Genomic DNA, 24759 nt, shown 5'->3' with positions numbered 1-24759 from the left:
TCCCAGGAAACCTGTGTGGTACCTTCCTAACACCCTCCTGGACTCCCGGACTGCCCAGGAGCTGCCGTGGCCACTGCTGCCCACGGTCCCCACCTCAAAGGTCCTCTCCCAGGCCCTTAGACTCAACAACATCCCCCCAAAGAGACCCTCCATCCTAGCAACCTTGGGTCTCCTCATCCTAAGCTGTTCCTCATTCCCTTTCTTTCTTTCTTTCTTTTTTTTTTTAAGATTTTATTTATTTATTTGACAGAGAGAGACACAGCGAGAGAGGGAACACAAGCAGGGGGAGTGGGAGAGGGAGAAGCAGGGGGAGTGGGAGGGGGAGAAGCAGGCTTCCCGCCGAGCAGGGAGCCCGATGCGGGGCTCGATCCCAGGGCCCTGGGACCATGACCTGAGCTGAAGGCAGACGCTTGACGACTGAGCCACCCAGGCGCCCCTCTCATTCCCTTTCTGATTTTCTAGACCATTTTGAAGGTGGAAAGAGGGTGAACGGGGAACGCCCCCTCTCCAAGGCTCTGCGCTCCCACTGGAGACGACTGGCCTGCCTCAATGCCAGGCGTTTCCCGGTTTCTCCCCTCCCCCACCTCTTAGTCGTGTTGTCGTCAACAGTGGCATCTTTTTGTCTCTGCGTGGTACTCCGTGATAGCAGGAACATCCTGGCACACTGAGGCATGCCTCGTGGGTAGTATCTGGGGTCCATTTCTGGGTGGGGGGCCAACAGTGTCCTTGCAAACTGCCCTCCACCTGGCTCCTACCACCAGGGGCACAGGTGCCCGTGTTCCCAGTGGGAGTATCTGCTACCCGCTGCCAGTTAGGTGGGGGGCGGACTCTTCCATTTACAGCAAGGGAGTCCTAGTGAGGTTAAGACCAGGCGTCTTCTAACCGCTAGATCCTGGGCAGCCCTGCCCTGCTCTGAGCCGTCCATGGCTCTCCAATGCCCCACCTTGCATCTGGAGCCCCAGCCACTTGACAGGTCAAAGGCATGGCCACTAACAAGGTGCCTACTCTTGCGTCTGTGTTTTGGTCGGGGCTGTTTGCCCATCCTCTCTCTGAGTCTCTACCTCCTGTTAGGATCGTCCTTCTGGGGCCCACAGAAGTCTCCACGCAGCTTACCCCTCTTCCCTGGCCCCCCAAACCCCTCCTCCAGCCTGTGCGCTCGCTCGCCGGACTGTGCGAGGAGAGGAAAGGGGGAGAAGTTTGCTGTGCGTGTGAATGGGAGGCGCGCAGGAAGGAGAGGGAGTGACCAGCGGCTGCAGGAGAGGCCGGAAGGCGGGGACAGGGTGGGCAGCAGGGTATAAATTCGAGGGGCTGCGTCGGGAGCAGAGAAGCTGCCCAGCCCAGCGGAGTCGCCCTCCAGACCCGGTGGCCTCCAGCCGAGACCCTTCCCCGCGGGCGGCCAGGAGGAGGGTCCCCGCGGCGATCCCGGGGCGCAGTCCGGCGGGCGGCCAGGAGGAAGAGGGCGGAGAAGCCATGAGCGCCGTGGCCACGTCGGCGCCCAACGCGTCCTGGGGGGCGCTGGCCAACGCCTCGGACGGCCCGGACCCCGAGCCGCGGCCCGTGGACGCCTGGCTCGTGCCGCTGTTCTTCGCCGCGCTGATGCTGCTCGGCCTGGCAGGGAACTCTCTTGTCATTTTCGTCATCTGCCGCCACAAGCAGATGCGGACGGTGACCAACTTTTACATAGGTGAGCTGCACGGTGCCTGCCTGCCGCTCCGGGGGTCCCCGCGAGAGGAGAGGGGCCGGGGCGCCCCGCAGCGGCGCGTCGTGGCTCCTCCACACAGGTCCTGTCCCCACTGTCCCTGCTGTCTTGGGCTAGAGCTCCAGAGCTCTGCGGGCGAGGGTTCCATGCGGGCTAGCTCGAAGGGAGCTTGGACAAGGGCCCACGGAGAGCTCGGCCCTGCCACTTGAGGACGGTGTCCGATTAAAACGGGCTCTTATAACACCGTGTGCAATGAACAGAAGTACGGGGAGGGGCTGCGGGACCCCAGTCTGCGACCTTTGCCCCATGACTCGGTTCACACATTTGTGTGATGGGCCGGCCTACCTCGCACAGGGGGGTGCTCAGTTTTCTCTGTTCGATGTGCCGGGCGGGCTAGCACGCGACTCCAGTTTGCAGACGGGGAGACGGAAGCTCAGCGAGGCAGGGGCCTGCTCAGGCTCTTCCAGCCCAGACGGGGGTGAGCAGCGCGGACTGACGCTTGAATGGCTAACGAAGCCCGTGCTGGGGGGAAGTTTGCGATGTAAAAGTGGGAGACGGGGGGTGCCCCAAATTCTCTGCCCAAGGTGTCGGGGGCCTTCCCACCAGCGGTCCTGCTGGTTACTCGGAGAAATGCAAAGACCAGGGGGCTGGGCCAGGGGCGTTGGGCGGTTGAAGCCCCCGTGCGTTCCCCGCCTGCAGCCAACTTGGCGGCCACGGACGTGACCTTCCTGTTGTGCTGCGTGCCCTTCACGGCCTTGCTCTACCCGCTGCCCGCCTGGGTGCTGGGCGACTTCATGTGCAAGTTCGTCAACTACATGCAGCAGGTGCGCGGGCTGGGGGGGGGTGGGGGGGGAGGGGAGGGCCAAGGGGCGGAGTCTGGGTGTGGGCGGGCTGGACCGCGGGTGGGGCGGGGCCAAGGAAGAGGTGGAGCCTGGACCGGGCCGGGTGGGAGGACCCCGCAGTTGCGAGAGATAAGGATAGGGATGCGGGATACGGAGGTGGGCATAGAGAGGGCGATCTGAGCCCTGCGGCTTCTTGCCCCGCCCGTCCCGCGATCCTAGGATGGCTCTGCCTCTCCCTGTCTCAGTCCCGGGTCTCAGCGGACCGCAAATGGCCCCCTCAAACCTCCACTATCCTGGCATCCTCTCTGGTGTCCCACTCTCCTGCCCCTTCAACCCGTGGCCCCTGGAGACCCTCCCAGGACACGTCCCGTTTGTGCCTGCGTGTTTGGACATCTGGGGGGAGCCGCAGGGTGGGCGCAGACAGGGCAGGCCCCGGGCCGAACACCGGGAGAAACGCCCAGCTCTCGGCCCTCGCAGGTCTCGGTTCAGGCCACGTGCGCCACTCTGACCGCCATGAGCGTGGACCGCTGGTACGTGACCGTGTTCCCACTGCGCGCCCTGCGCCGCCGCACGCCCCGCCTGGCTCTGGCCGTCAGCCTCGGCATCTGGGTGGGTGAGTGCAGCGCGAGGGCCGCACGGGATGGGAGGACAAGTCTTTGCGCCCTGGACACACCCCCCCCACCCCCGACTGCCCCCGTCCGGGCCTCGGTCGTGCGTGCATCTGGGAAGTGGGCTCGATATCGCTCCCCGGGAAGAGCCACCCAAGGCGCTCACCCTGAGGGCTCCCCGCGCCTGGGAGGCGCTCGGTGACGCTGCCCGAGGAGGCACCCGGGGGTACCAGGGTCCTGGCCTCCTGGCGTCCCTCGTCCCTCGGCAAGGTCTTCAAGCTGCCCTGTGGTCCAGGCTCTGCGGCCGTGTCGGCGCCAGTGCTCGCTCTGCACCGCCTGTCGCCGGGGCCCCGCACCTACTGCAGTGAGGTCTTCCCCAGCCGCGCCCTCGAGCGCGCCTTCGCTCTCTACAACCTGCTGGCGCTCTACCTGCTGCCGCTGGCCGCCACCTGCGCCTGCTACGGGGCCATGCTGCGCCACCTGGGCCGCACGGCCGTGCGCTCCGCGGCCGCCGACAGCGCCCTGCAGGTGAGCTGCTGGGCGGGCGGGAGGCCGGTCTGGAGGACTCTGAGGGGGTGGCAAGGTGGGAGAAGGCGCAGGGGTCAAGAGGGGGAGCTCTGGGGGTGCCTGGCTAGCTCTTGACCTCGGGGTCGTGAGTTCAAGCCCCACGTTGGGCTTAAAAACAAAACAAAACAGGGCGCCTGGGTGGCTCAGTCGGTTGAGCGACTGCCTTCGGCTCAGGTCATGATCCTGGAGTCCCGGGATCGAGTCCCGCGTCGGGCTCCCTGCTCGGCGGGGAGTCTGCTTCTCCCTCTGACCCTCCCCCCTCTCATGCTCTCTCTCTATCTCATTCTCTCTCTCAAATAAATAAATAAAATCTTAAAAAAAAAAAAAACAGAACAAATAAATAAAATGGAGGGGAGCTCCTACGGGTTGCCCCGCCAGCCTATAGCCTTTCCTCCATCCCCCAGGGGCAGCTGGGGGCAGAGCGAGCTGGCGCCGTGCGGGCCAGGGTCTCCAGGCTGGTGGCCGCCGTGGTCCTGCTCTTCGCAGCCTGCTGGGGCCCCATCCAGCTGTTCCTGGTGCTGCAGGCGGTGGGCCCAGCGGGCGCCTGGCACCCCCGCAGCTACGCCGCTTATGCACTCAAGATCTGGGCACACTGCATGTCCTACAGCAACTCGGCGCTGAATCCGCTGCTCTACGCATTCCTGGGCTCCCACTTCCGTCAGGCCTTCCTCCGGGTCTGCCCCTGCGCTCCGTGGCGGCCCCCGCAGCACCGGGGGTCTGGACCCTCAGACCCCACCGCCCCCCACACGGAGTTGCACCGCCTGGCCGCCCACCCGGCGACCGCCAGGACCCAGACGCCAGGGAGCCGGGCGTGTGTCCCGAGGGAGCCCACCGGCTGTGTGTCCTGAGGGAACGCGCTGCCCCTCTCTGGGCCAACTCTGGGGGATAGAGCTGGGCTCCTCTGGGACAGGGGCTGCTTGAACAGCAGCTGTTACTATATGGTTATAATTAGTGTATTTCTGTGCAACATAATCACAGTGAAAACGTCTTGTCCTCCTGACGGTTCCGTACAAATTTGCTGCTATTGATATTGTAATGAGTTATTTCTGTATTTCTGAAATTGAAGACACTTGGATACTGGCACTTTCTGGAGCTTTCCCCCAAAGCATCAACAGACGGTTTTCACACACTGCCTTGCAACAGTAACACTGTAAGCTTCATCCCATTTTCCAGAAATATTAAAATGTGAACACTGTGTGCGCTTTAAAACGGCAGAAAAAGGGTCTTAGCGCTACTGCCTGGCAAGTGTTCAGAGTCCTGCTGGCGAAATGGTGGGCGTCACTGAGTAAACAGGTCCTCCCGGGAGCACGGAGCTGCCCGCGTGAGGAGCAGGCCTGAGGCTCCACAACAAACCACCCCAAAGCAGAAGGTGGCCCAGCAGCCGCAGACTGCCACTCGCCATTCTGGGGGATGACCGGGCTCAGCTGGACCAGGAGGCCCGAGAAGGCTTTGATCTCATGCCTCGGTGCGGCCGCTCGGGCTTCTTCCCAGCCTGGTGGGCTGGGGACAGTCAGACTCATCCCTTGGCAGGGCTTCTAAGAGGCGCCACTTCAGGGGCTTGGAGGCCTGGGCTCAGAAGTCCCACCACATCGCTTTTTCCACCCTGAATCCTGGGAGCAGTCTGAGTCCCACCCAGAGGCCGCTCGGGTGTGTCTGTGTGTGGGTGGGTGGGTGGGATTGGTTCAGCCTTCCCCCAACAGCCCTGCAGGCAGAGGCTTACTCACCCCGTGGGGCAACCGCCCGTCTCTGGGAGGGCCCCAGCCCTCCCAGATTACCTGGGGACATCACGGGCTTCCAAACAATCCAGCTTGGCAGAGATGTTACTGTGAGACCAAGAAGCCAAAACATAGGGCCATTTTGACATCCGCCTGAAGCTTACTGGTTCTTTTTAAGTGGGCTCCATGGCCATCGTGGGGCTCAAACTCATGACCCTGAGATCAAGAGTCACACACTCACACTGACTGAGCCAGCCGGGTGCCCCTGAAGCTTGCTCGTTCTTGCTTCCAACACTAGCCTCCAGACTGGGCAGGACAAGAGGGTGAAATTCTCCCCCTTTGCCCACAGGCCCTGCCACCCCGCCCGCCCCCACCCCCACCCTCCCAACTCATGGTCTCTCGGCAGCTGCTTGAACTGGTGCCATCCCTCTGCCCTCTGGGCCTTTGCACACGCAGGTCCCTCTGCTGTGCCAGCTGTCCTCACCCATCGGGTCTCAGCTCAGCTGCCGCCTCCTCTGGGAAGCACTCCTGGGACCCTCTCATCCATGTGCCCCACGCCTCCCCCATCACAACACTAACGTCCTCCTGTTGCACCTGCTGGCTGCCTGTCTGACTCAGTCCCCACTGTGTCCCAGGGCCCTGCACACAGTAGGGCTGAGTAAATATTTGTGGGATAAATGACCAAGTGGGGGCTAAAAGAAGAGATGTGTGCAGAGGGAGTGGCACATTTTCTGCCGGAAAAAATGAATTTTTATTCTTTGTTTTATTTTATTTTTTGGGAAAATGAATTTTTTTTAAGGATTTTATTTATTTATTTGACAGAGAGAAAGAGAGAGACGGCGTGAGAGGGAACACAAGCATAGGGAGTGGGAGAGGGAGAAGCAGACTCCCCCCTGAGCAGGGAGCCCGATGCGGGGCTCGATCCCAGGACCTTGGGATCATGACCTGAGCCGAAGGCAGACGCTTAATGACTGAGCCACCCAGGCGCCACCGGGAAAATGAATTTTTAAAAAAGAAGGTAAAGAGGGGGCTCTGGGGCCTTCATCTTAGAGAAATGAAAAGTCCCATTACACGAAACCTGTTCACATATGCTCCCAGCAGCTTTACCTGTGGCAGCCGATGCTGGAAAGAGCTCACGTGTCCTAAAACTACTGAGTGGTTGGGCAAACAGATCCATCCGCCCCACGGAACACCACTCAGCAGTACGCAGTCGTGGACACCCCGTGAAGACACACAGCCCCTGGGTTGGATCTCCCAGAATCATGTGGGACAAAAAGACCCCCCCCCCAAGGTTACGTGATGTGTGAGTCCACCTAACAGCACCCTTGTGATGAGGACATTATGGGAATGGAGAAGAGATGAGTGGCTGCCAGGGTAAGGGTGTAGGGGTGGTGAGGAAGGAGGGTGGGCAACATGAGGGACCCTCGTGATGGAGCCCTTGTATCCCATAAAAATGGGGAAATCCAGATAAGGTGGGCGGATTGGATCGATGTCGACATTCTGGTGATACTGTAGTACAATTTTGCAAAATCTCACTCAAGTTTGTATTAGGATTTACCATGAGCTCAGAAAAACACACACAGTTAAAAGGTTGAAAGGGAGGTCCAGGAAGAGGAGTCGTTTGGAGCCTGTTCAGCTGGATCTTGTTTTCAGAGCCCCCTCCTGTGTGCCAGGCTCTGCGCTGGGGGCCGGGCCCCAGCGGTGACAAGGAGCAACCTCTACAGAGCCCCTGTCTGGTCGTGGACAGGAGGGGCAAACTATCTGGGGAGATGCAAAGTGACTGCAGTAATGAGGGTTAGGAAAGACACCTGTGAGCCCTGCGTGAGTGACTGGGAGCCTGACCTTGGTGGGGGAGAGTCCAGGAAGGCTTCCTGGCACAGGGGAGTCTGGGAAATGTGAATGCAGCTTGGAGATGGTGGAAGAGCAGAAGGGATGGAGGGTACAGACAGTGCAAAGGCCCTGAGGCAGGAAATGTCTAGTGGGTTTGAGGAACAGCCAGAAGGCCTGTGTGGCCAGAGGAGGGTGAAGTGGGAAGATTGCCAGCTGCAGGGATGAGTTGGGTCTTTCCTGGTGGTGATGGGAGCCGGGGGGGCTTGTAAGCAAGGAGGGACATGGTCCAAGGTAGGAGGAGATTTTCCCAGTGTATTATTCCATTACTGTGACTGTTCTTAGTCATCAGACTGGGCGCCAGGCAGCACACTCAATCTGAGAAGGAGTGGGATATGCCCCAGGGCCACCGGATAGGGATAAACCTTGGGGGGTCTGGGCGGGTAGGGGAAGGGGCTAATTTCAATTTCAGATAAGCAATGAAAAGCTTTTTAAGCTCTTATTTATTTTTGAGAGAGAGAGAAAGAGTGAGCATTCGCACAAGCCGGGGGGGGGGAGGGAGAGGGAGAAGCAGGCCTCCCGCCGAGCAGGGAGCCCGACGCGGGGCTCGATCCCAGGACCCCGGGAACATGACCTGAGCCGAAGGGAGACCCTTAACGACTGAGCCACCCAGGCGCCCTGAAAAGCTTTTTAGTATAAGGTCCTGTGCAATAGTTGTGACACACTTAAAATTTAACTGCGAATCCCGTGTTTATCTAGCAATTCTACCGTAGAGCCTTCAAAAGAAGCTACAGAGGAGGAAATGAACTCCGCGGGCCTCCGTTTCCCCGTCTGGCCAGGGAATCCTGTTTTCAGGTGATGCGGCGCCACCTGGCGGTCTCCTGTGCGAGCCCGCGCACCGGTGCTGGCCCCGCCCCTCGCTGCAGCCCCGCAGGTGCCCGGCAGGTGGTGCGCGCACCCCACGGAGGTTCCTTGTTCAGCCCCACCAAGGAGAGTCCCCAGCGCCTGGCGGTGTGTCGCTCCTGTGTACCCCAACCTGGACCCCTGGCCAAACGTTTCCCCGCTGCAAAATGGGTCAAGTAGAGCCGCATTATGAATTTCCCGGGTCCTAGACACTTTTGTCTCGTGGGTCTTGTCCATAAAAAAGTACTAAATGTGATTATTTTACAACTATGTTGATATAAGAACTAATACTGGGGCGCCTGGGTGGCTCAGTCGTTAAGCGTCTGCCTTCGGCTCCGGTCATGATCCCGGGGTCCTGGGATCGAGCCCCGCATCGAGCCCCACATCGGGCTCCCTGCTCGGCGGGAAGCCTGCTTCTCCCTCCCCCTCTGCCCTTCCTCCCCTCCTCCCCCTCCCCCCTCCCCCCTCCCCGCTCTGTCTCTAATAAATAAACAAAAATCTTTAGGAAAAAAAAAAAAATTAACCTAACATAGGCTGGATGTATTATAACATATCCCTTGCTAGTATATTTGCTTCTTCCTTCTTATTTTAAAAGTTGTTAGAATTGCATTTTCTTTTTTTTTTTAATTTTTTTTTTTAAGATTTTATTTATTTATTTGAGAGAGAGAGAATGAGAGAGAGCACATGAGAGGGGATAGGGTCAGAGGGCAAAGCAGACTTCTTGCCGAGCAGGGAGTCCGATGCGGGACTCGATCCCGGGACTCCAGGATCATGACCTGAGCTGAAGGCAGTCGCTTAACCAACTGAGCCACCCAGGCGCCCCTAAAATTGCATTTTCATGGACCCTGGCTCACAGGGACAAGTCAAGCTAGAGGCCAGGGGTCCGTGACAGAGGGCCCAGCACCCCCTCCAGGCTTGTTTTTGGAAATCAAGATGGTGAATTGGTCCATTTGCCCTCCACCTCTGTGTAGACAGACACCAAAAATCCCATGGGGTGAGAGAGGGAACACGTGAATTCATTCAACCAACCAGCATTTATTGAGCACCTACTATGTGCCACGCACAGCCTCAGGGCTGGAGATCCAGCGTCAAGCAAGGTCGAGTAGGTTCAATGGGATAAAGACGTCTCAAAACAGAAGCACCTAGATGAAGATGAAACAGGGTGACATGGTGGGGGGCACACCTGACCCCGAGAGGTCAGGGAGAGACCCCCAGAGCAGCTGAGACTCCAGTTTACATCAGGAGAGGGCACAGGCCACCGGGTGACCTGGAAAGGGGACTCCAGCCAGGAGAGCCACCAGTGCAAAGGCCCAGATGTGGGAATATGTTTGAGGAGGAACAACATGGGAAGGTGGGCAGTGCAGGATTCGGGTGAATTTTTAAGAGGGTGCCCCCACCCCCACCCCTGAGTGGGAGCCGGCTGTTTTTTCTGGAAGGGTGTCCAAAACCCACACGGGCCCTGCAACATGGTGCGGCCAAGAAACCTTACAGGACTTGTGTCTCTGTACCCATTTCCCAGCTTCAGAGACAGAGACCAGAGAGGGGTCTGCACCAACTGGAAATCACATAGCCAGGACTGTGCTGGAACCTGGGCCTGCTGCCCACTCCCCCTGGAGCCAGCAAGCCTGTGTATCAATTCCCAGCTCCCTCCTGGGGCTAAAAATAGGATCCCCCTCACTGGAGGCAGCTGGGAATCCTGCAGCCCCTCACCCTCTGGGGCTGGGCACCTCTGGGGGAGTATGGACAACAGCTTTCCCCTGGGAGATGGGGGAGGGGCAGCCCCCCACCTGCCCTTCCACGTACCCCCACCATGCCCCCCTTCTTTCGAGCAGAAGTAAATATAATCCTCAAAACAACTTTACAGGGAACGAATTAACATGGACTCATTTTACAGGGGGGAAACTGAGGCACAGAGCGGCCCACGCATCCAACCTGGGGTGGGGCAGGCGGGTGCATTCAGATCTGTTTGGCTCTTTGGTAGGAAAGAGGCTTTCCTGCACTTTGGAGAAGTGGCGCCTGGGGCCTGGACCATTATGGGGGACCCAATTCACCTGGGTCTCTCCAAACTTCCCCCTCCTTGTGCAGATGTCTCTGCCCCTCCCACTGGAGGGGGGTAGGCAGGCAGCTGGGGCTGGGTGTTTAACAGCCTAAAGGTGGAGGCCTCTGCCACCTGCTACCATTAGGCTCCAGGAGGCCCTGGGGCTGGTGGGCAGGACTCCAGCCCTGGGGTGGGGGTAGCTTCCCCCCAACCCGCCTTGGCTTGGGAATCTCCACCCCCCACCCCCCAGAGCCGGAAGCCTGCAATTTGCCGGGAGGCTTGGTGTCCTGAAAAGGTGTCTGTGTGCCTTAGGGCACAGGGAGGGGGCTGCACAGGAAACCAGCACTGAGGACCAGGGACCCAAGCTCCACCTGATGGGACCCTTGAGAAGTGCCCCCCTCCATGCCGAATGCTCCCTCCTCCCATTTGGCTCTTATCTGGGTTGGGGCCTGGGTCCCTGCAATTAGCCCCCAAGGATCGCCTCTGGGCCTCAGACCTGCAGAGCCCACACCCCCATCCCCACTCTCCCTGCACGCCACTCTGTGCCTCTGTTTCCCTCTTTGAAACGGGGACGTTAAGAGGCGCCCTACTTAAAGAGGTGAACACCATGAACAGGGCACAGGGCAAGGGCAGGCTCAGAACAGGAAAATTATTAAGTTATTATTGCCGAAGGGATAATCTTATCTCTCCTCCTAGAGGGTGACAGTCCTGCAGGGGTAGGGGTCGCTCGGTGTCATTAGGAGTCTTCCAGAGGACCGGCATGCACTCCGCCACCCCCACCCCCCCGCAGCCGTTCCCTCTCCAAGACCCCTTCCCACCCTGCAGCGCCCCCATCGCAGGGCCCTGGTCCCCTCCCTGAGACCCAGGCCTGCTCTCATTTCTCGTTCTTGTAGCTCAAGTCATCACCGGGTGTTTAATCCCCATTTTACAGATGTGGCAACGGAGGCTCTGGGGGGGGGGGGGGGGGCGAAGTCACTAGAGCCAGGTCGCTAGTCTATGGGACAGGGGTGAAACTCCGAGCTCGGTAGGGCAGGCCCATTCTAGGTGCCGGGTAAGATGGTGAAGGGGTCCGCAACCCGGCTCGGGTCCCTCCAGTCCTCCCAGGAGGAGGTCCAGCCCCCTCCCGTCCCCCTCCGACGCTCCCAGTCCGGCCCGCGCCCTCAGCGCCCTGTGCGCTCGGGGCCTCGGCGCGCACTTTGCCCACCGTCCCTAGGCAGGGGGCGGGGCCTCCCGCGTCGCTGTTCCCCTTCCCTTTTTATTATTTATTATCATTTAAAGGGGCCGTGACCTGAAAATTTCTGGCCACTCTCTCCCCCTCCCCAACACCCCTAGGCTGGTGGTGCGTCTTCGGACCGAGTGCGGGGGGCGAGGGGGCGTCCGGGAAGGGGGAGGGGGCCTCGCGAGACCCCTCCCCGCGTCCCGGGCCGCAGCGCTGAATCACCGGCGAGGTATTTGCATCTGAGAGCGATTTGTCACCCGGTGATTTGTCTGCGGGGCGGTGAGCGCGCCGGCGGGGGGAGGGGAGGGGCGGGGGAGGCCGCGCGCGGGGAGACTCTTACCAATCGGGTCGGATGGGGGTGTAGACGCGGACTCCGCTGGCGGCTCGGTGAGTCGGCGCGCGGCACAAACCCGGCGGCGGCCGGGAGCCAGCAGCGCGCAGCTCGCGGCCCGGGCCGGAGGCCAGGCGCGGCCGGGGCAGGGCTGGACGCCAGGCGCAGGGCATGCGCCCCTCGAGCGGGCCCTGCGCGGTGAGGCGGGGGGGAGGCTGGCCTTTTAAGTCGCGGGTTCCGGTCCTGGGTGGGCGCAGTGCGCCCGGGAAGCCAACGAAGGGGTCTCCAAAGTTGGGCAGGGACGTGAGTGGGGGTTCAGGACCGAGAAGGCGACTCTAGCGGGTCGGACTTGGGGTGGGCTTCTCTGCGACCCCCCCTCGGAGACCTCACCCCCCCACCACATTGGGCGAGGGCGATCGGGGGTCGCGAGTGAGCGCTGCCCCTCACCCCCCAGCGGAAGGAAATGGTCTCTATGAGCGCGCTGGGGGCTGCACTCCGGGCTCTTATCTCATTTTTTCTCCCCGGAATCGGGTGCTTTATTCCGGAGTCCCGAGGGGAGCGGGAGCGCCGGGTGGGGAGGGCAGTTCCCTGGCGACCCTCTCCAGCTCCGACTGCTTACTTATAAAGTGCCGGCTCCGGAGCCGAAAAGGGCCCCTGGAGGGGCACCCCCACCATCCCCGCGCCCGGGCGTGGGTTCGGCGGGGCGGCCAGCGCTCTGGCTGGGATCCCCGGGAAAAGCCCCCCTCCCTCGGTCAGTGCCCCCCAGACAAAAGCGGGCGCAGGAAGCGCGGGGAGCGCGCGTTTGTCAACTCCAACGTTCGGCGTCCGACCCCAGGCGGCGGATTTGTCAATAATCTTCCGTTTTTAGTCGCCCGGGCCGGAGGGGTTGCCCCCCCCCACCCCATGCAAATCGGTCGCTTTCCAAGAAGCCTTTGAAATCCGGACTGGGGTTTTTGTCGTCTTATTTCTTCTCTTTCTTTGGTTTTTCTTTTCTCACTTCCTCCGGGCCGCCCCCCTCCCGACTCTCCTAGCCCCCTCCCCAGCTTTCTGCCCCACCCCACCCCCTCTTCCCTTCGTGGAGTGAGGGGCCCCTTTCGCCACCCGCGGGCCCCAGCCTTGCACAACTCTTTAAATAACCGTGTTTTGCAAGGCCCCGGCCCGAGCGGGTGACCTCTCTCTCCGGGAGGCATTGGGGGGAGGGTGTGGCCCCGGATCCCTCTGGGCCCCTAGTCAGGTCCCAACGACCACCCAGCACCCCCCACCCCTGCCTGGTCCCTGCCTGGGAATGCCTCTCCCGTGGGGTTGTCATAAAGTGGGGGTAGGGGCCGAGGACAAAGGGCTCTTGGGGGAGGGGTCTGGAGGGGGTGGGCGTCGCCAGCTTAGGGTTAATGGCGGCCATGGGGGCCCCAGGCACGGCCCAGGGGAGCTCTGGGGTTCCCACCTGCCCCCTCCACCAGCCCCAACGTGGAGGCCTGCCGTGCTCCCCTCCCCCACTGGGCGACCCGGAAGGGTCATTAAACCCAGCAGGCCTGGGGGTGGGAGGCTGGGGGGGGAGTGGCTTCCTCTGGCCTCTTCCTTCTGCCCCCCAAAGAGGAGGGGGGGCGTTGCCTGGAGCGTTTCCGTGGGGAGGGGGGGCTTGTCTTGAAGTTGTCAAATGTGGGGGAGGGGCAGTGGACTAGACTAGACACTGGGCGTGAAATGTCCCCTCAGCACTTCTTAGGGCTGGTGGGGGGGTGACCACCAGTCCTGGGAGGGGACGGAGAGTGGGGGGCTGGGTGCTACTTTGCTGCCTCTAAGGACAGACTGTATTGGTCACTCTCCCGCACTGTGGCCTCTGAGAGGGTCTTTGTGCCCTGAGACCTCTGCCCCTGCTGGATACTGAGATCCTTTGGGGACATGTCCCACCCCCATTTCCCACATGGGGCCACCCACCTGCCCCCCCACACTGCCCTTTCACCCATCCAGAAGAAAGCTGCAGGGGGTCTGGGGAGAAGGTGGAGGCCCACTGAGCCTCCCTGACTGGGGAGGTGTGTGGGGGGGGTCTATACCACAAGATTCCCCTGAGTGGGGTCAGTTTCCACTTAGGGGGTCACCATAGGAGTTGGGAGGGTGGCCAGCCTGGTGAGTGAGCATCAGCTAGCTAGCTACCAGGAACCTCTTCTCTCTGGCCCCTCGTGTATTGGGGGTCCCTGTCTGCCCCAGGAGTGGCTTAGGGGTTCATGTGCTGGGTCAGGGGCAGCCTCCTGCCCCCCACCTCCCGCCCCGCGCCGCCCCCCCCTCCCACCGTGAGGTACTATCTGGGCTGTCACCGCTGGACCTGTTGGGTTCTGCCCGGTTGGTTTTACAGGCGGCCTGGGCGGGTGGGGGTGTGGCCGGGGCTGGGGTGGGGGGCTGGGGTGGGACTTGCGTCCTTCTGTCCTGGTGGGGCCCAGCTATGCCAGGTTCCGGATGCCCCTGCCTGAGACGCTGGCAGTTAGGGTTGTGGTGGTCTGAGGAGACCCCAGGCTGGGGCACAGCTCCTCACATTCTGGGATGTGTTAGCCCCACTTGGGGTCCCAAGGAGCGGGAGGACTCCCCTGCAGAGGTCATGTGGGGTGGTGAGGAGGTTGTGATGTCACCCAGACCCTGGTTCCGATCCCAGCCTCGCCTGGAACCTGCTCTGTGTCCTCCAACAGCGCGTCTGCGGGCCTCAGTTTTTCTTATGCCTAACGTGGGGATCGCCCAGCGCCTCCTTCCCTGACGTGGACAACCTGCTGTGTACCTGCTTGAGCACAGAGAGGTGGGTGCCGTCAGGACACCATCTTGCAGATGGGGAAACTGAGGCCCAGAGAGGCTGAGGCTCAGGGATGAGGTGGGAGCACGAGGGAGGCCCCGTATACAAGAAGCGCTCACTCTGGGTCAGCCATTGTCTTGGTTAGCCTGGGGGGGCGGTGCCTGGAGCCATCTGCAGCAGGGGGTGCGAGCAGCGCCTGGAACTCGGAACCAGAACCTGGAACCCATCTGGACTCTGGTGTCTGGTAACTGGCTATAGCCAATCAGAGGCCAGGAATGCCCAGATCCCCTGCTCTGTTTGTGAGGCAATAATCCGAGGTCTTCCCCGGGAGGTGTGGTCAGTAACTGCATGTTTCTCTGTGGCCCTGAGGGTGGGGGTCGCCTCGAGACCCTTGCGAGCTCAGTGCGGGCTGACCCTGCTTTCCAGCCTGCTGGAGGGCAGACAGAGGGGGGCGGATGGGGAGAGCACCATCTCCCACCTCCAGGGAGGCCTCCCGGTTTGCACCCTGATGGGAATGGATGGGAGGGATTTTCCCAGAGGCCTCTGGGGTCTGACCTCAGTGGGGAAGATGGGGCCGCGGGGCCCAGGAGTGGTCTGATGATCTGTCTTGCTGCCCCCAGGTTTCTGCAAACCCGTGAATGAGCCAGACACCAGCCGCTGTTACCTGGTGCCTGGCTTGAGAAGGAGGCAGCGCTGACATGCCCTCAGCCTGAACCCGGCGGCCCCCGCCCCCACCCCCGCCACCCTGCACTGTCCCGGCTCCCCTGAGGCCCCCACACTGCAGTGCGGCCAGGCCCCCTCCCCGCAGGGGCCGCCCCTGCTGCCCACCTCTGGTGCCCGGGGCGGCCCGGCCCGCAGGGCCATGAAGCTGCAGGCCGTGATGGAGACCCTTCTGCAGCGGCAGCAGCGGGCACGCCAGGAGCTGGAGGCCCGGCAGCCCCCGCCGCCCCTGCCGCCCCCGCCGGCCGAGCTCCCTGCTGGCCCCCCGGCCCGTGCCAGGGCCGCCCCGGAGGAGGACAGAGAGCCAGAAAAGGCCCGGATGCAGCGGGCCCAGATGGCCGCGCTGGCCGCCATGCGGGCAGCGGCTGCAGGCCTCGGACCCGCGCCCAGCCCCAGCGGCTCGGAGGATGGGCCCCCCAGCTTGGAGGATGAGGACACGGCCCAGGAAGGGGCGCCAGGCTCGCCTGCCCCACCTGGCCGAGGCAGGGAGGCACCGGGACACGCTGAAGGCGACGGGCACTTGGAGGACGTGGGCTCCGAGGGCGACCTGTGAGTTGGGGGTCCGTGGGCTACGTACTGCACAAGCGTCCATTGAGCGTTTGGTGCATCCCAGGCCGCTCTAGGACAAGACCCTGTCCTGTTGCTGACCACCGAGATCGGTTCTGTCCTTTAGAACTTCCTGGAGGATGGTGGAAATGTGTGCAGCCTAGGAGCTACCCCTCACAGGTGGTGGGGAATCTGGGTTTGTAGCTTTATTCCCTCTCGATTTAAATGGACCAGCCACATGTGGCCAGGAGCCCAGTGCCCGGTGAGGCTGCAGCTGATTCAGCAGTCCCGGGGGAACCCACGCAGAGTGGGTGTTGGCTGGCTCGTGGACGTCCACCGTGGACGTGTTGCACACAGATCCAGTGCAGGCCTCCAGCCGAGTGTGGGCAAGACCCCAGTGGGATCATTCTGGGAAGATGTTCAACAAGCAGAGAAGCAGGGTGACTGTGGGTTGTGACAAGGAGATAAAGGAGAGGTGTGTGTTGGGGGGTGTCCGGGGCTGGGAACAGCATGCCTGGCAGAAGGAACAGCCAGAGCAAAGGCCCTGGGGCAGGAACTGGCTAGGCATTTCCACGGCCCACCAAGGAAGCCTGTGCAGCTGAGGGTGGGAGGGGGTTAGCAGGCGTACGGGGCTCTGGGCAGGGCTCTGAGCTGATGGGAAGCAAAACCGTGTAGAGTATGACCCACGCCCCTCACGGCACCTGGAGCAGGTGGGGGCCGCTCTCCCCGTGTTGAGAGAGGGAAATCGAGCTCTGGTGAGGAGCAGACCCTGCCCCGGGGCTGGAGCGAGCTGGCGCCATCTCCCTGACCTGTGTGCCCTCTGCCTGCCCCAGGAAGCCAAAATGGGAGGAGGAGGAGGAGGATCTGGAGGAAGACCTGGAGGAAGAAGAGGACGAGGAGGACGAGGACGAGGAGGAGGAGGAGGATTACGAGGACGAGGAGGGGCTGGGGCCCCCGGGCTCTTCCGGTCTGGGCCCCGCAGCCCTCGTCCCCCGCAGGGCCCCGCTGTCCCAGGCCTTCCGCGGCGACAGCGGGCCGCGGGCGCTTGGTGGCCCGGAGCGCCAGGGGGCCAGCCTGGCCCACAGCGGGGGGGCTGCCCATGTGGTGCCTCAGCTGCAGCCGCCCGACCACGGGGACTGGACCTACGAGGAGCAGTTCAAGCAGGTGTGGTGTGCGTCGTGATGGGGGCCGCGGGGCTGGGGTACGCGCTGCTGGGTCCTGACAGCCGGCCCACGCCAGCCAGGCACCCAGGGAGCCCTGTGGGCAGCCTGTGGGTGGGACGGGCCGGCTGTGGGGTGCACCATGTGTGGACAGGTGGGGGGACCCGAGCCTGGAGGGAGACGCTCAGGGGCTGCATAGTGTCTGCACCAGAAGGACCCTTAGAGAGACAGCCAGGAATGGGACTCTGGGCTGAGGGGGCTGCCCAGGCAGAGGCCATGCGGCTGGACCAGGCTTGGCGTGGGCCATGGGTGGACGTGTGGGCAGAGAGCTGGGGGCCTGGGGATGCCGGCCCGAGGCCTGGTCAGTTGGCGTGGAGTCTGCTCATAGAGGCCACGGCAGTTGGTTGAGCAGGGGGTGGCCACGTTGGTGTGGATTGCCGAGAAGCTCCCTGGGGCTGCAGAGGGGCGGGGAGGAAGCAGGGCCGTCCTGGTGCCTTCCCTGCGGGCGGCCAGGGCAGAGGAAGTGGCCGGGCGGGGGACCCTTTGAAGTTGGGCCGAGCTGGGCTGGGCAGATGGAAACCAGATGGCGTCCGGCCGGGCTCACATTCCAGTCCGTGGCCAGCTGGGCCCTGCCCCGACCTCCAGGAGTGGCCGGCGGGGACCTGGCCTCCCCAGCCCAGTGGCCCAGTAGCCTGAGCCTCCTAGGTCTCCACGGGCTGTGGACAGGCCCGGGTGTGAGAGCCAGGAGCTGGCTGTGCATGGCCTCGGGGCGGCCCCCTCTGGATGCAGGCCTCCCAGAACTGGCTCTGGGCCCCTCCTGGAGGACTCTCGAGGCCCGGCTGGCGTGTGGGACCTCCGGAGGGATGGCACCGAGGGCCACCGGCCTCTGCTCTGAACCTCACTTGGGGAGCAGAGCGCGTGGCTCCGGCCACCCTCAGAGCTTTGAGTCAGGCTGAAGACAGATAAAGTAGGGAACCGGGCCGGACACACGCCGCGGGGGCCAGACAGGGGCTCCCATGGTCGGGGGACGGTGCCTGGAGGCAGCAGGGGAGCTGGCTGGACGGAGGGAGCTGCCCAGGTGTGTGGCTTGGGTGGGGCAGTGCTGAGGGCTGGCTGACAGCCCGCAGACAGGGCCTGTCTGGGCGTGGCCGGCGCCCCCCCCACTCCCTCCTGCTGGAGGCTCCGCCCCTGCGTGTGGACCCCAGGCTGAGCGCGGGTGTGGGGGGGACGGCCCCACCCTGCTCCCTGCCTCAGTGTCTCTCCCTTCAGGGCTGGGTCCCTGCCCCTGCCACTTTGCAGATGAGAGACCCAAGCCACTGCGCTGAGCGGGGGTCTCCAGCGCCTCGCTCTGATTCAGAATAACACACGGGCCGCCACGGGCAAGTTATATTTATTTGTTCGCTGAGCACGTACGGGGAGCACAGGCTTGGGGGCTGGAGCTGGACAGATCCCCCCGCCCGCCGCATTATAGGATCCCGGCCGGGCCACACAGTCCTTGTGAGGTCAGAGCTTGTGAGGACCCACAAGCCCCCAACCCTGCTCAGTGGCCTTAGCCCCTGGGGGGAGACAGGGTTCGGGAGGCCAGGCCAGGCCTGGGGTTGAGAGGCCCAGACCCCAAAGCCCCCTGGGCGTGCCAGGAGCAAAGGGCCACAGGACCCGTTGTCCCACTTGTCTGGGACGCCCAGGGGTGGGGAAACGGAAGCCAGAGGGGGTCAGGGGACCCAAAGCCACAGAGTCTCAGCACCTTGTCAGTGCCTCCTAGACGTGTGGCTCCCCTGTGTGGAGGTCAGCCTCCGAGTAACCGGACAGCCTTGCTGAGGCGGTCGGGGAGATGTGGTCTGGCATCCTTAGCTGGGGGGTGGGTGTGTGGGAGAGGCCTCTCGGGATATGCCATTTGGGTTGAGCCTTGCGGAAGGACGGACAGTGCACCTGGCAGAGAAAGTGGCCTGGGCAAAGGCCCTGGGGCAGGACCGACATTGGCGTGTGTGTGTAGAGGCCAGATGCCGCCAGGTTGGGCCCTGCAGGAGATAGGATTGGAGTGTGAGAAACTGGGGGCCCAGGGAGGCTGTGAGCAGGTGGGGGGCCTGCCCTGCAGTACTGGGATCTTCTTCCTGCCCGTTCGGGGCAGGGCCAGCTGCCGGCACTGCCCTCCTGCCCAGGCGGCCGAACACCTGCATGGCCAATGTCAGCCGTGTCCTGGGCCCAGCCCGCCCAGCAGACGTCGGGCCATGTTGACTCTGGCGCCTTCCCCACAGCCTTCCTGGCACGTGGCGGCCCAGCCGGCCGGCCGCCCACTTGGCACCATGTCTGCCTCTTCCTCCCCAGTCTTGGCAGGGCCTGGGGCCGACTTCCCCTACAAACCCTCGATAGCCGTGAAGTTCCGCCGTAGGCTACAGGTCTCGGGGCGGCCAGGCTGGGGAGGGACCTGGAGCCGCGGGCCTGTGGCCACGGAACCTTCCCTTGAAACTGCAGCCTCAGTGCTCTGGGGCCCTGGGGACACTCAGTGCTGTGGGGCCCTGGGGACATGCACGGATGGAGGCCAGCGTGTCTAGAGCCACTGGCCAGGGACCGGGCCTGTCGCGGGCAGTGATTAGGGTCCTAGCCTCCTGGCATCAATCAGACGGGGGCATCCTGGTGACAGCCTGGTGGCTTCCAGTCAGCAGCACAGCTGTGCCTGGGCTCTAGAAAGTGCCCCCCCACCCCCAGCAGGTGTTAACCTCAGAGAACCAGGATCCTTGGTCTCAACCACTCAAACTTTGGGATTGTTTTCAACAGCTTTATTGAGATCAGACTCACATAACGCATAATTCACCCATCAAAAGTGTGCAATTCAGTGGTTTTTGGTGTCTTCGCAGTTATGCAGCCATCTCCAGATTATCTTAGGACATTTTTGTCAGCTCAAACGTCAACCTTTGTAAATGTATTTTTTAGCTATTACCCCCCCCCCGGCCCCCATGAGCCCCCCCTCCCGTCCGCGGGTGAGCCTGTTCCGGACGTGTCACCCACATGGACTCACACCCCGCGTGGCCTTCCGTGTCTGGCTCCCTCCCTGAGTGTCGTGGGCTCGGGGTCCGTCCCCGGGGCCGCGCATGTGGGCGCCTCGCTCCTGCTCGCGGCTGAGGGACGCTCCCCTGTGTGGGGGACACGTTCTGTTTGTCCGTCCGCCTGCTGATGGACACTTGGGTTGTTTCCACCTTGGGCTGCCGTGAGCCGGGCTGCTGTGAGTCGGGTTGCTGTGAGTCGGGCTGTCGTGACTCAGGCTGCTGTGAACGTGCGTGCACGTCTTTTGTGTGGACGAGTGTTTCCAGCTCTCGTGGGCACATAGCCAGGAGTGGACCCGCTGGGTCGGGCGGTAACGCTGTGATTGGCCTCTCGGGGACCGTGGACTGCTTCCCACAGCGGCTGTGCTGTTTGCCTTCCCGTGGCCGCACGAGGCTCCAACTTCTCCACGGCCTTGCCAGCACCTGTGATTACGACTTGGCTGCCGAAGTCACGGTGGGGTGGCGTGCGTCTCGCTGTGGTTTTGGTTTGCGTTGAACGTTGGGATATTTTCCCCTGCTTTTTAAGGTGACGCCCATCCCCTGCGTAACGTGTCGGTGAGCTCAGAGATGTAGAGGGCAGCGTTGTAGCTGAGACTTGTCAGCTGACTGCGCAGGAAGCAGACCGGCCCGTCACCTGTGTCCCTGTATGCCCCGATCCCACAGGGAAGGGCAGCTGGGGGCTCTTCTTGCACCAGCCGAGGGACACGGGTGGTGAGTCGCCTGCCCACAGCAACACAGAGTCGGCGTCAGAGCCAGGATGGGGCCTAGCGTGCACCAGAGGAGTGGACAGATGGGTGCCGGGGTTGGGGGCACTGGGGTCCCTGGGCCTCTGTCTCCTTTGCTGTGGAGACAGTGGGTCCAGGGCCTGGACACACACAGGCGCACAGGCAGGAGCAGCCACCGGAGGCCTCCGTGTCCTCGCCGTGGACCCTGCCTAGCCCCCTCCCCCCCCGGGCCTCCCGGGGCCCGTGTGCTGCCCGTGCGTGTCCTTCTCCCGCGCAGCAAGCACGGCCCACGTGGAGGTGAGACTGTGGCCTCAGAGGGTTCTCCCCAAGAGGCTGGGGTCCCATTTTGGTGTTTTTTTAGCCCTTTTGGCGCACGTAGGAGTTTTTAGCCACGGGAAATACATGCGTATGCGTTTTTAAGTCCATTTTTGATTCCAGAAGTAGCACTCGGTACCATCCTCGTAGGAGGAGAAACGGAGAATGTGGTGTTCTGGGGCCGCCACTCCCCAGCATCACTCTGTCGCTCTGTGAGCCCGCGCACTCCCCGTCCCGGGTTCTCTTGAGCGACTGTGGTTTCCTCGTGGGACTGACAGCAACACGCTGGCCGGTTTCCCTGTTTCCCTGTTGTAAACAACGCTGCAGTGAACATCTCTGGGCTCCTGAAAGCTGGCCGGGCAATGTGAGGTGGAGGCACGAGTGGGAATTGTGGGGGCTCCGGGTTTGGGGAGGAGCGGGGAGGTGGTCTCTTCATCCTGCCCGGGAGCCCCCCAGGCTCCCGGGAGCCACAGCTGGACACAGGCACTCCCAGCCCTTAGGGTTCAGGGCTGGGCTAGAGGAAGGAGGAACGGGCTTTGGGGCTGGGGCTTTGCAGGATGTGTAAGAGTTTGCCGGACGGACAGGGAAGGGCAGGGTCTGCATCTTGGAACAGCGTGGCTGGGACATAAAGTGGGAGGCGAATGGGTGCGCAGACATTAGGGCAAACGGAAGGTGGGCTCAAAGGGGGGCCTTGGCAGGGCTTGGGGCTGGGGAGCTGCGAGATGAAGGAGGACCCTCCTAGGACCTGTGATCCGGGCAGGACGGGGAGAGGCTAGGCCTGCAGGGCCAGGGGAGAAGGATGAGAATTTTTCTGGTGGAAGAAGGTGTTCTGAGTAGAGGGCACAGCCTGAGCAAAGGTTTAGAGGTCAGATGCTAGGTCCTGGACCCGGCGACATCGGTCTGATGTGCTTGGGCAGAGTGGGCTGGGGGCCAGGCCCCGGGTGTCCCGGGGGCCGGCTGGGGCGCCGGGCATCTGCCCGGGGGCGGGGAGGGTGTCGGGAAGCCCCTGGGAACTCAGCCCACCCCACCTGGGACGGCGCCTCCCTCATCAAAGCTGCTGTGGCTCCTGGCACAGAGCCAGCAGGCCGTGGCGGGCACGGGGAGGGTGCCCGCCCGCCAGCCCCTGGCACCGTGCCTCTGCCCGTGCAGCCCTGGGAACCGCACTGACTCAGCCGGAAGAACCTTATCTGGCCCCTGCGCCGCCACCAGCCACCCAGTCACCACCGTGGGGTCACGGCCGCCGGGGCCTGGCCCCACGCCCACCATCCACTCCCCTCCCTCGTGGCTGTTGCCAAGTGCCCGGCTCGCCCCACGCTTTCTAATAACATACGCAGCTGCTGCAGGGAGTGGTGCCCGGCGGGCAGTGTCCACATGCGCATCCCATCGGGATGAGCGTGCGTGAGCCCCATGGGGTTCAGCCCGCCGACGTGGGCGGGCGCGTGGTCCCCATGAGCTGGGGACGGGGGTCCGTGTCCGGGGTCCGTGTCTGGCTGGGCCAGGCCCCGGGGGTGTCCGGGAGCCACACGTGGCTCTCCCGTGTGCGTCCGTCGGCACGTTCTGGGGCCGCGAGCTTCCTGCGGCGTCTCTTACGTGTGTCTGTCACCTTAGAAGCCCGTTGGTGCGTCCGCACGCCGGGTGTGTTTGTGGACAAGTGCACGAGCCCCATGTGGCCCGTCCCCACCTCTCACGCATGTGTGGGTGTGCGTCCTGGGGTCTGGACGCAGAGGAGGAAGGCTGGGCCACGTATCGCGGTGTGTGTGCAGCCCACTGCTCACACGTTCCCTGGCCCCACGTGGGACGGGGGACGCTGCCCTGCGGCCGTGGGTCTGTGGTGCGTGTGCAAGTGTGTGTGCGGCTGGGCCCCCACGTGCGTCTGCGTGCCCACCCCCTGCCCCACGGGCTCGCCTTGCCCTGTGAAGCGTGAGGTCGAGGGGGAGCCATTAACCATTAGCCAGAAGTCACGGCGTCCGGTCGGTGGTTTGAATTGGTTGACCCTGGACCTGCCTGCCCACGGCTGATGCCCCCCCGAGCCCAAGGTGTGAACAGGGCCGGGCTCGGTCCCTTCTTCCCCCTGCACCGCGGGGTCTTGGGCAGCGGTGCGCTGTCTCGCAGGAGCCATCGAGACGCCGCGCAGGGCTGAGCTCACTCTGAGTCAGAGACCCTCCCCTCCCGAAGTTTTCGGACCCCAGGGCCAGCGCCACCCGACGGCGACTTGGAGGGGCGTCCTCCCGGCTGCTCGCAGCCACCCAGTGACCCCGTTGACCGAGGCTGTCGCCCTGCTGGGCTGTGCTCCGAGCTGGGTCAGGGGAGCAGCTGGGGGTGCGGGCTGGTGGGTGGGCACGCGCGGAGGGCGGGACACGGCCCGCCCCTTGTCCGCTCACCAGGCTGCACGTGGACAGAGGACAATTGGGGGTCACGGGGTTAAATGGTAACCAGTCTGCCTATTGAAGGCCCCAGCGCGGGACCCGGCCCCGCCGGCAGGGCTGGCAGGGGTCTTGTGGGGCTGAGGGGGGCGGGGGGAGCGGAGAGTCGGCATCACCCAGCACCTCGGGGATACGTCCTGCCCTCCCAGATAATAAAAGCCCACATTCCAGGAAGAAACGCGCCGTGAGGTGAATGGCCGTCCCCCAAACTCTGCCCAGACGTCAGACGTGGCTCTGTTTGGGCATAGGGTCTTCACAGGTGTCATAGTTAAGACGGACTCCCCCGGAGTAGCCTGGGCCCTGAATGCAGCAACAGGGGTCTCGGTAAGAAGAGAGGCCCACAGGTAGGCCTCGGGGAGCTGTGGGCCTGGCAGGACAGGACACGGAGGCCCCGGCCCCCTGGAGACCCTCTTTGGGGATTGGCTTGGGACAGGGACTCTGATGGTCCCACCGATGGGCTCACGGGACCGGGTTAGGGCAGAAAGGCCAGGCTGCGCGCCATGAGCATGCGCACCCGAGCCGGCACCTTCCTGGGCACCAGCCTCTCTTGTGGGCACTGGGACGCATCTGTGAAGAGCGGGCATGGGCGGCTGGTCCTTGGTGTGGGGGTGGGGTGTGGGGCCCAGTGGGCTGGGCCGGCCCCGTGGTGAGGGCGGGTTGTCTGGGGCCATTATCTGCGGGCGAGCGAGGGTGTGTCTGTTTGTGTCTGCTTGGGCGGGTGTGTCCATGCAGGGGGGGACCATGTCGGGGCGGCGTGGCCAACCGTGGGGAGGGCCGCGGGTGCGTGGGGAGGGTCCGCATGTGCCCAGACGGAGGTAGGCAGGTCTGTGCGGCCATGGTCAGGTAGAGGTCCGGGTAGGGGCTGTGTGGGTGCGTCTGGATGGGGCCACGGGTCTTGGGGTGGCTCTCCAGGTGGGATTGTCCGTGGGGGTGGGTCTCGCGTCTCTGTCGGGCTGGAGTGGCAGGGAGTGGCCGTGGGCCCCTGTTCCTGGTCAAGCTGTCAGCGTCTGCCCCCCAGGAGGGGTCTCTGAGGGTCCCCACCCTGTTAGGCCGTGCCTCCAAACCTCCACCCCGAGGAAGGGTGCCGAGCCCATTGCTGCAAACGTGGGTCTTCTGGGCTTGCTCCCCTAGTCTCAGGTTGCACCGTGTCCGCATCTCCCCCTCCCTGGCCCCCACCACCCTCTCTCCCGATGCCACTTGCCCAGGAGAGGCAGGCGTCCCCTGGCTGTGAGTGCCCGGGGACTGTCCATGTGCTCACCGACGGGGTGCCCGGCTCTGGGAAGGGACATGGGGCCGGAAGCCACGCA

General features: G+C 63.3%; 2 protein-coding genes across 5 annotated transcripts in view; both read left to right on the top strand.

Moving 5' to 3' along the window:
• The first annotated feature begins 1470 nt into the window (after window positions 1-1470).
• KISS1R (KISS1 receptor) lies at window positions 1471-4872 on the top strand. The gene is made up of 5 exons (XM_034996940.1): window positions 1471-1684; window positions 2399-2523; window positions 3019-3154; window positions 3445-3677; window positions 4121-4872. Exons 1-5 carry the CDS (start codon window positions 1471-1473, stop codon window positions 4562-4564), a joined length of 1152 nt encoding a protein of 383 aa, XP_034852831.1. The 3' UTR covers window positions 4565-4872.
• Window positions 4873-11496: 6624 nt separating this feature from the next.
• ARID3A (AT-rich interaction domain 3A) overlaps window positions 11497-24759 on the top strand; it is a 33196-nt gene continuing 19933 nt past the window's right edge. Inside the window, exons 1-4 of one of the 4 annotated variants that reach the window (XM_034996969.1) lie at window positions 11497-11697; window positions 14425-14528; window positions 15143-15791; window positions 16622-16952. In XM_034996969.1, coding sequence (XP_034852860.1) covers window positions 15385-15791; window positions 16622-16952 — 738 coding nt within the window. In that variant the 5' untranslated portion in view covers window positions 11497-11697; window positions 14425-14528; window positions 15143-15384. Of the gene's footprint in view, window positions 11698-11755; window positions 11806-11861; window positions 11948-14424; window positions 14529-15142; window positions 15792-16621; window positions 16953-24759 lie in introns of those variants that run through there. The other 3 variants (XM_034996967.1, XM_034996966.1, XM_034996965.1) reach the window with 3 other exon arrangements.

The sequence above is a fragment of the Mirounga leonina genome, unplaced genomic scaffold (assembly GCF_011800145.1).
Source record: "Mirounga leonina isolate KUSES-001 unplaced genomic scaffold, KU_Mleo_1.0 Mir_94, whole genome shotgun sequence".
NCBI lineage: Eukaryota > Metazoa > Chordata > Mammalia > Carnivora > Phocidae > Mirounga > Mirounga leonina.
Note: the sequence above shows the minus strand (reverse complement) of the source record. Positions and strands in the feature narration are given on the sequence as shown.